This window comes from Vigna radiata, chromosome 10, assembly GCF_000741045.1.
Source record: "Vigna radiata var. radiata cultivar VC1973A chromosome 10, Vradiata_ver6, whole genome shotgun sequence".
In the NCBI taxonomy this organism is placed as follows: Eukaryota; Viridiplantae; Streptophyta; class Magnoliopsida; order Fabales; family Fabaceae; genus Vigna; species Vigna radiata.
In genome coordinates this window covers 9,952,934-9,963,724 of record NC_028360.1, presented here as the reverse complement: position 1 = coordinate 9,963,724, position 10,791 = coordinate 9,952,934, and the positions used below count along the sequence as shown (strand labels likewise).

The 10,791-nt window shown below is 34.0% G+C and overlaps 1 protein-coding gene across 1 annotated transcript; it reads right to left on the bottom strand.

Moving 5' to 3' along the window:
• Positions 1 to 8,476: 8,476 nt before the first annotated feature.
• Positions 8,477 to 10,323, bottom strand: LOC106775278 (isoleucine N-monooxygenase 2). Its single transcript, XM_014662383.2, has 2 exons — positions 9,276 to 10,323; positions 8,477 to 9,134 (listed from the first exon to the last, which is right to left on the bottom strand). Exons 1-2 carry the CDS (start codon positions 10,257 to 10,259, stop codon positions 8,505 to 8,507), a joined length of 1,614 nt encoding a protein of 537 aa, XP_014517869.1. The 5' UTR covers positions 10,260 to 10,323; the 3' UTR covers positions 8,477 to 8,504.
• Between the last annotated feature and the right edge of the window lie 468 nt (positions 10,324 to 10,791).

The window sequence follows — 10,791 nt, the reverse complement described above, 5'->3', positions numbered from 1 at the left end:
CATTAATGTTGTATATTTTTAGGCAATCAAACCCAATAATCAATCATCAATACCGTATATTTTGTAAAGAGTAAGGCAATCTAACCTATTAATACCTGTTAATTGTCTATAAATGACAATTAATTTCGATCGGTATACTTCATATAGTACAATTTTAATTAAATTTAACCTTGTAAAATATAAATTAATGTTAATTTTAAGGCTTAATTACCCTTTTAGTCCCCAAGTTGGGGGCTGGATTTCTATTTTGTACCCGCTTTTAAAAATGATGTTATTTGGTTCCTAGATTATTAATTTTGCTGTTATTAGGTCCCTTCCGTTAAATAGGTAGAAACGACGTTAACTTGACTGTACTTTACTTCTCTCTCTTCTGCACTTCCTGACACTTTTTTCTCTCTCTTCCTATTTCTCTCACCATTAACTATCTCCACATTTTTCTCTTTCTTCCACCATTATCTACACTTCTTCAACGCACCCATCCTCAACGTTTCTTCATCAACTCCTCCTGCTGCCAAGCCAACCCCCCTCCCCCCGGTCACATTACCACCACCGCAACACCCTCCTTCTACTCTGCACACCCTTATCATGTGCATCGGCTCCCTTGATTGGAACATGAAATGTGTATGATTAAAGCGCAGGCATTTGCACATGTTGTAATGTTTTTTGCTTACATGTGGAGGGTCCCAAGGACAAAACCAAACATCGGGAGGGAACATAACGAATGTCGTGGATTGTCTTTCCGATATATATATATATATGGTTGAGAAGTTGATCAAAAACTTCCCCTAAAGTAAACTCGATAAATCTGCGACACGTGGAAGTCAACCAGTCATGTTAATTAGCCTTTCCATTGTGACAAAGTTGTTCTAATTAATCAGTGTCTCTTTGAGTCATAGTGGAGTAGGTTATCCCACTGAGTAATTGATTCTTTAAACAATTTTTTTCATAACTTTTCACGTACAGGAAGTTTCTACCAAAACCCTTATACCCCCTTTTTAATGGCACTAATATAACCATTAAAAATGTATTAGAAAGAGGGTATTCTTATACCAAAACCCTTATACCTCCCAGATGTATGCATTGCAGCGTGGAATGAAGAGAACAAAACCTCTTTTCAATTCCAGTGGGCGTAGAAAGAGCGAGATAAGTGGTTGTGTTTTCATTTCTTTTTGCAGTCTTGGGTGTCTAGTGGTTAATTTTGGACCAATAGGAAGAGAGGATCGATTGAGAATTTGTAATTCTCACACATGGAATATATGGAGATAACAAGAATATCTTTAGATCTTTTTGGCAATAAGGAAGAGTGGGCCTTGGGCTGTATCTAGGGTAAAAAGTAAGCGTTTAAAATCTGTTATTTTTTTTTTTTGAGGTCGAACTCATAAGACCTACACGGAATAGCCGCAGGAAAAAGTTGAAGCCAAATACTGCATGGGTAGCTTATTTTACGTGGCTAGATTACTGTTAAGTGTCTAAATTTCCCTATTTTTCTATGTTAATATTGTTCTTTTAGAATAGTTTAGTTTCTAATTTTCTAGAATTAGGTTAGTTTAGCATTTTATAGGATTAAAATAGGTTTTTATAAAAATAGTGTTAATTTTGTCTTTGTAGTTAAATAAAATAGATTTTTAAATAAATAGGTTATTTTACTTTTTAGAAAAAATAAAAAAAATAAAAAAATAAAAATAAGAATTTCTTTTTTTGTTATAGAATTTTATTCTTTCTTTTTTGTTGTATAATTCTTCATTTTCATTCCTTTTACAGGATTAGCTCTTGGAAAAATGGGCCAAGCAATCTGGGCCGGCACTGATTTGGAAGAATGGGCTGCACAAATGAATCATAGTGCGCATTTTGAGGGAGCTGGCAGAAGACACTTGCTTTTGGGGGTTCTCGGTCAGATTTGAAGAAGAAAATATATTGGGCCACCACTGCAGAAACAATTGGGCCATTGAATAAAGAAGAGCTTAAGCCCTTTTGTTACAATTAGTGAAACGGTGCGTAGAAGGCAAAAGCTGAAGTGGGTCTCTTAGTTTACATCACATTGTGCAGAGATAGGATCATTTGAGTTTCCCCCAATTCTTCACGAGCTAGGGTTCCAACAAAGAGAAGAACAGCGAACCAGACGTGAGTTCTATAGATCAAGAAAGGAAGCTGAATAAAGGTTTCTCGGTCCAGAGGAAGAAAGCCCAAGAAGCTAATCGGAAGCGAATCAGAAGAGAAGCACGTGCTGAATCGACGATTGAAGAGCAGAAGTTAGTTGAAGATACTCGAGAAGCTTCCAAAGACTGTTGGTGATTCTTCCCCCTTTCCCTTTTTCTTTTTCTTTTCTGTTTTGGATTTTTCCCTATAAAAAGGGAATTTTGTAATAAGAAGATTACAAGTGGTGGGTGAAAGACACCGCTCTATACCTTGCTTTACAGTTTTCTTTGAGTTTCCAATTCTCTGTTTGTAGTTAGCTTTTACTGCTTTCTTAGAGGTAGATACGTTCTTTGCTTCACTGGAATTCTTGGGGATGATCAATGGGTGACAGACTTTGAGCTCTCTAGGATTTCTGGTATCTGTACTTTTGATGTCCTTTTCTTAATAAAAGTTGTTCTTTCCAATTTCTCAATTCAGTTTCATGTTACGTGTCTTGCTTATGCCATTTTAGATTTTCCAGCACTGTTACTTTTGGATTCTCTTTCCTTTATGTTTCTCGCATCTATTTTGTTCAAATTGATTTACTGTTCTGAGCTTTAAGTTTTGATTTGATATGTTCATTGAATTTTGCTTGTTCTTGTTGAACGTAGTATATGATATTTTCATTTGGGTTGTATATTGTAGATAGGTTCTGAATTTCGCTTTCACCTCATATCTTTAGTTTGTCATTTGAATTTTTAGTATTTCCATTGAGTAAATCTTAGGTGTTGATATTCCTTGTTTCCTTGCGATTTGGTTCTGTTATATGAAATTTTAGATTTGTTAAATTAAGTTCTTTTGTTTTCCCGATCATGTATATAGATAGTGTGCATGTAGCATTTATGTTTTGTTTGCATTCATTTCCAGTTTTCCATCTTTTGTTTCTTTCTCTTATTTTAGTAATTCATAGATTTAGATTTGGATTTTGTTATTGATTTGCACGAGTAGTAGTAATTTTCTTTAGTTGAGTTTCTTTTATATAGTTACATAATATTGTAGATGTTATTCTAATATTGTTTCAGATTCATACCTTTGCATTACATACATCCATTTAGAACTAATTAGAATCTTTCATTTGCATTAGCATTTAGTTCTTTTCTTTTTCAGATTCCATTTAATTTTCATTTTCCCCACCTAGTTTTAGTTTTATTAAATAAATAGGCTTAATTCTACAATTCTATCTTAACAAGAACCAAGTCCTTGGATTAGACCCTAGGTTGCCCCCATACTACATTAGTGGGGAATTTAGGTTTGTTGAGTGAGCTTTAATGCAACTAAAAAGCATTTCAACAATTATTGTGCAAGAGAGCAAAGAATCTGTGTTTGTTTGTAAAATGTGAAGGAAGTGATATAATTGGTTGGGAAGAGGGTTTTGTGAATAATGAGAGAGGGCTGGGTAGAAGAAGAAGTGTTCTATGAGAAAAGAATGGCGAGAAGGGAGAAGGTTTTACATGGCGGTGGTCACATGCTCTTGTAGTGTGATGAGTGAGATGGGTTTATGAAGAATGGATGTAGTTTAGGCGTGGAGACAATGGTGTAAAGGGAGGTGGGATAGTTTCCCTAGTCTTGGGTTATTGGGGAGATGGAAGAATTGTGGAAGAGGGTGATATAAATAAGGAGAAGAGAGAAGAGCTAAGAGGAAATAACAGATACCAAGAATTAAGGGAGTGTAGGGGTTTGGTCTTTTCTGAAAAGAAAAAAAGGGGGGAGAGAGAAGTGATTGTGCACGTGAGTATTTACTAGGAAGGAGAATTTTGATACTATATCTACGTGAAAAAGAGAGAATATAAGGGAAGAGAGTTTGGAGGGGATGGGAGGAGTGGTCTGTGAGCAATGAGAGTATAGGGTGGTTGCATGAGAGGTATTATGCTTCTTGGTTGTATACAGGAGAGAAGGAAAATGGATGAGAGTTAGGGTTGTTTCTAGTATAAGGATTAAGGGTTTAGAGGTGTGGACATTGGATACTATTTGGTGGTGTATGGGTGATTAAAAAACTTAGAATAGTAGAAGGGAAAAGAATGTTGGATGGGTTATTATTTTCTTGGATATATAGGTGTGCGTATTGTTAAAAAAAAATTAAACAAATAATGAAGATTTGGAACAAGAAAATAAAGGTGCAGAGGAAATTTTTAGATTGGTTAAATGGCTATTCAAGTGGAGAGAGAATCCAACAAAAGGGAAACATTAAATGGTGAGAGAAATAGGAAGAGAGAAAAAAGTGTCAGGAAATGCAGAAGAGAGAGAAGAAAATTACAGTCAGTTAACTCCGTTTCTACCTACTTAAGGGAACGAACCTACTAACAGCAAAATTAACATCATTTTTAAAAGCGAGTACCAAACAGAAATTCAGCCCCCAACTTGGAGACTAAAAAGGTAATTAAGCCTAATTTTAATTAAATTTAACTTAATAAAATAAAAAATTAAATTTTTATTATTATTTTTATGGGTAGTAGATATACAGATAGTATAATACCCGAACCCGACCCGTTTATACGCAGGTATTAAAATACCCGCTATCCGCAGGTTTCGGGTAATAAATATTCACGGGTAACAACTATCCGTCGCATATTTTATCCACGGATACCCGCGAGCGCATATTCTTTTGTCATCCTTTGTTGGTTGGCATATCTGACTCACCACTGGTTCAACTCGGATGAGTCAGGTTTAAATGAGTTGAGTTGAAAATTGACCCGCATAAAAAAATGTATTTTTTCTAACCTAACCCGATCCGAACCGGTGGTGGACTGGGTTGACCCGCAGATTGTAACTCATTTTGACAGCTCTAATATTCACACATGATTAATAATAAATGTTTAATAAATGTAACCAACTTATCACAATATCTCATATATTTATAGATTTTTAAATGAGTTTCTAATTAACATGAATGTAATTAAGGTGTAATTGATAATAATTTTATTTAACTTTAACGTAAAATTAATCTTGATTTAACCCAATTGTTCGACTAACCAGTCTATTTTTCTAAGATTCCAAATAAACATATGTATCTAATCTTTTTCTGATTGATTATACGATCATATTATATACTAAATAAAAGGAAAAATAATAATAAAAAAAAGTATAAAATTAATGTTAAAAAATGTTGTGTTTTAAAATATTATTAATTTTTGCAAAAGCATGTTAATAATTGTATTAGCGTTGCAAATACCTCTTGTGAATCAACTAATACAATGGAGGCTTTGTGCATTTAAAGGAAAAAGCGGAAAGATTTTATGGAGGCAAAGTCTATATATGCTGACATGTCAAGTCCTAAAGGTTATATATATATATATATATATATATATATATATATATATATATATATATATATATCTCGTCATCTATATATTTCATCATCTCGCTGTTATACATAACATCACCAGTTATTTTCCCTACGTTTGAATTATAATCGTCGTGGGTCTCACTTTATTTCAGCTATTTCTCTTATAAAATGTTCTTCAACAATTCATATGAATTTTTTTTTTTTACAATGTTAGGTGACAGTTTTTAACTGATCTGTTGTGAAAAAAAATATTAAAAACTGAAATATCATTGGAAGGTGTTTTTGAAAGAAAATAACATTTCAAACAAGCTGTTTATCTTTTACTTCTCAAAATTTGAAAGTTTTTTTTTTTTTCTCTTTTCGCTCGTCTTCATTTCTTGCTCTTTTCTCTTGTTTCTTCACCACTGTAATAAAGTTTATTATCTTTTGTTAATTTTTTAAAGTGGTGTGTGTAAATATGAAAAATAGGTTTACAAAAGAGAGGATGAATTTGGAATGTGTGATGTCTGCTGAGCGTCTCTCCTTTTGTAAGGGAGTTGCTCTGTAATGCTGACACAAGTTATCAACGACATTTATATGTTTGAAGAGAACAAATTTGACAATATTGACACTCAAATAGAAAATCTAGATAGACAAATCGAAGCTCAAATAAGACACAAAGGAACAAATATATGGATTATATACGTAAATTTGATAGTATTGTTTTTCTTATTTTATAATGTTTTTTATTAATTACTGAAATATTTTTTAATCATTATAATGCTTTTTTAATATTGTAATGTTTTTTACTATTGAATGAATTATGTTTTTTGATTTCTTATCTATTATGTTAAATTCTTCGATAGGAATGAATGAATTATAACGTAATGAGTTAATTGAACTAAATGATCTATATGGGCATTGGCTTCCACATTTGAATGAACTAAGGTGTCTTTTGATACACTAAACACCATCAATGGACACTTACTCATCCAAGCAAAAAAGTTGAAAAAATCACTCCAAAACAAAGTTCAGGCAACCTTGGGGAGACAATATCTTGGCTGGGGAGCCACATTCACCTTTCTATACAACTATCCAAAATGCCTCTGATAATCGACTATCAGAACCTTGTAATCGATTACTAGAGGCATTTTGGAGAGTTGTACATAAAGTTGAACATGACTCTCAATAAGGAGAACTGGGCTCCTCAGGGTTGCTTGAACTTTGTTTTTCAGTGATTTTTTCAAATTTTGTTTCCTTAGATAAGTGAGTTTCCTCATCAATGAGGTTGTTTAAAGCATAACTCGTGCACCAATGCTTATGATTTTTACCCACCTTTGTTCAAAACACCTATCTAGGCTTTGACCTCCAATATTGAATGAACTAAGGTGTCTTTTGATGCACTAAACACCACCAATGATGAGGAAACTCACACATCCAACAAGGACTAAACACCACCAATGGTAAGGAACCTCACTCATCCAAGGAAAATAATTGAAAAAATCACTCAAAAACAAAGTCCAAGTGATCCTAGGGAGCCCAGTTCTCCTAGTTAGGAAGCCACGTTCAAATTTCTGGAAGGAAGAATACAATGATCAAACAACACGTCTAAAGGCCTTCGAAAGTTAAGCACATTAGAAGGGGTTCGACTAATTAAATAAATTGAAAAGCTCACAACCTAACCCTATAAATGAGACGGGACATTACCATCTATCAAAAGTGATCTTGTCACCTGTAATATATGTCTAATTTTCCTTTCAGCAACTCCATTTTGTTATGGTGAATAAGGACATGTAGTTTGATACAAGATGCATTTAGAGTTCATGAATTCTATTAATTCAATCTAAAAATATTCTCGTCCATTATTTGATCGAATGACCTTAATAGATGTGTTAAATTGTGTAACGGTCATATGGAAGGAACGAACCCATCACGTACGTCACTTTTATGTTTAAGCAAATACACCTAGGTCAACAACAAAACTAATAAACCACTTTTTCCATCATATGTAGATTGTGGGGCAGGACCCCAAACATCTATGTGAATTAATGAAAAAGGAAAATTAGATTTTTTTATTGTCTAAAGGAAACACAACACGATGATGTTTTGCAATAACACAAGTTTCACAAAGAAAATAAAAAATATTGCATTAATGAAATAATGATCGGAATAATTTTTTTAGATAACCAATAGAGGGATGTCCCAAACGTCTGTGCCATAACCAAATTTCCTTTTTGTCTTTATCTTGTATGTGTTCATTCGTAAGACAAGCAAACACTCCTTTATGGGTTGGTTGTGAGACATTTTCAAGATAGCACAGTCATTCACTTTCTTTATCATTGGCAATCTTCTCCTTGGAATGAATGTTCTGAGAAAGACAATGGGTTGGGTAAAACGAGACAATACAAGAATGTGATTTGGTTAACTTGCTGACGTATAAAATTACAGTTCAATGTAGGAACAAAAAAAAATCCAGGAATTGATAATGAAGGTGAGAGGGATATAATACCTAAACCTTCTATAGGAGATGAGACCCAATTGACATTAACAATAACAGGTTTAGAACAATTAGGAGAAAAATTAGAAAATTTATAAGGATCATAAGTTATATTATTAGTAGCACCTGAAACAATTATCTAATCACTACCCCTAGTAATAACAGAAAGGTTAAGAGCAGAGTTAGATATACCTGACTTGCCGACAACATTAGAAGTATGATTCTTGGAAGCAATGGAAGTCTCAGAATGATGTTTCTCCGATTGATTTTTAATGGAATGAGTCATAAGAAATATTAAATGAGAAAAAAAAACAACAATTTCTGTATTGTAGAGGATGTCGATATTTTTTTTATACCATATAAAAATGTTTAAAAAATAATTCTGATATATTATTTTATATATATATATATATATATATATATATATATATATATATATATATAAATAAAAGGATCTTATAATTCTTCATCTCTTAAAAGAATAAGAATTACACAAATTATAATATGTCTAAATTATAATTAATATTTTGATTGTATAATATAGATTATTTGACGTATCTTTAACATAATTTAGAGTTGGTATAGCTTTTGTGGTAATCTTGGCTGAGCAATTGCAAGAAGTGGTTGTGCAAGAAGGATATCATCGTCTGACTCAGAAAGGTTGATTGTTGGAACATCGGGTGGTGCAGTCCAAGTGAAGCCATGGAGCAATCTAGCAAATAGCATCACTGTCATTGTCGTTCCTAACATCACTCCAGGACAACCTCGTCTTCCTGTGCTGAATGATATGAACTTCAGATTTGGTTCAGTCAAAACCACATCATCTGCATCACTCTTCAGGTGGCGTTCAGGTCTGAACTTGTAGGGTTCATCCCACACTTTTGGATTTCTTCCAAGTTCTTGTCTGCTTAGCAATACGTGGCTACCCTTAGGGATGAAGTAATTCCCCACAACAGTGTCACTCATAGAGACATGGGGAGGAATGAAAGGTGCAATGGGATGAAGACGAAAAGCTTCTTTGGCACATGCCTTCACATAGTTGAGCTTAGGTATGTCTGATTCTTGGACCAGCCTGTCTTTTCCAACCACACTGTCCAATTCTTCAACAGCTCGACGCAGTAACTCAGGCTGGTTAATCATCTCAGCAAGTGCCCATTCAAATGCATTGGATGGATTGTCCACTGTTGCAAGCATCAATTCCTACAAAAAACAGTTCGATTTTGAGTTTGAGTATTGATATCGAATTTCATCTTTTCAAAATGCATGATATGAAGTCAAATAAGAAACTATTGTATAAAAGTAAGGAAAAACAAAATAAGAGAGAAGTGAAGTATATATTACTACGATTTGTGCACTGATCTCTTCGAATGTTAACGATGGATTATTGTTGGCATCTTTGAGTGAGATGAGAACATCAAGCCAATCCTCTGCATCAACCTTTAAACCATCATTCCATTGTTTGATTCTCTGGTGAACGATGGGGTCATGATACTTCTTAATGTTCCTCAAAGCTTCCTTCACTTTCTTCTTATGGCCATCCAAATCAAGTCCCCTCAAGCATGGCATATAATCAGAAACAGAAAAGGAATAAACGTAGTTGAGCAAATCAAAGATGGAATCAACATGTTCTACTTCTTCAAAGCCGGGCCCTCCATCCTCTCTACCATCCCCAAAATACCTTACATTAAAAGTAATTTTTCTGATAAGGTTTCCACAATAATGCCTTGCAGCACTCCTAACATTGACAAGGCCAGAAACACCATCATTCCCCATTTTGCACTTGTTGTAGACGTAGAACATAAGGTTGTCAGCCTCTTCCATCCTTTTGTCGTGAAGCCATAGGTGCTTGTGTGGAGAAAGCAAATCGTGGGTTATGATTTTCTTCATTTTCTTCCATTGGTCACCAAAGGGCACAAAAATTGTTGTTGAATATCCACTAGTAATGAGATCACTGGCCATGTTGAGTGATCTTGATGCAAAAGTAGCATCTTGTTTTCTCAAGAACTCGGTAGCAATGGTGGGAGAAGTGACTGGGATGACATAGGCATTTCCTAAGCGGATACAAGCAATATCAGTGTTCATTTGTTTCATGAGATTATGTATCCACTTATAAGCAGGTTTGCTTGCAAGCATTTCAGGAAGGTTGCCAACTATAGGCCATGGTTTGGGTCCAGGAGGGAGCTTTGGCTTCTGTTGCTTAGAATAAGTCTGAATGAAGTTAGAGCTTAGGGTTTTGATCATAATGGTGAAGCAGGTGATTATCACAACCAAAGAAGGCCAAAAGCTTCGAAGATTTGACAACAGAAGAAATATGGTTTGACCCATGGTTTGGAAAAGCTTTGTAACTGGAAAAGGAAGAAAGTTGAAGTACTTTGTCTAAGGCTTATCTTTAGCTTGGCTATGGTGAAGTACTTTGAGAGAAAAAGTGAATGATTCGTAAGCAAACCTTGTTGCGTATTTATAGGATTGAAAATATTTTCACAATTTTTTTTAACAATTTCTTTTATAATAGAACTTGTATCATATTTGAAACAGATAATCATTCACAACTACATATACGTTATCAAATAATTATAAAAAAAAATTGTTAAAAGTGACTTTTTCCTTGTATGATAGTTAAAGCTGCATTCGAAATACATGGAAGATATGCATTTCAACGTCTCTATTGGTACGAGACAGCGCGTGGAAAGCCTTCAAACAGAAAACACGTGCATGATTTTACCTTTGCACGGTGACGTGAATAAAAATGTTTTACATATGTTGGATTTTATTTATTAATTTTTATGCAGGTGAGCTTGGGCTGGAACTATTTATAGTGTGGTTTGATTAATATTATTATTACTGTTTGCAAGTCATA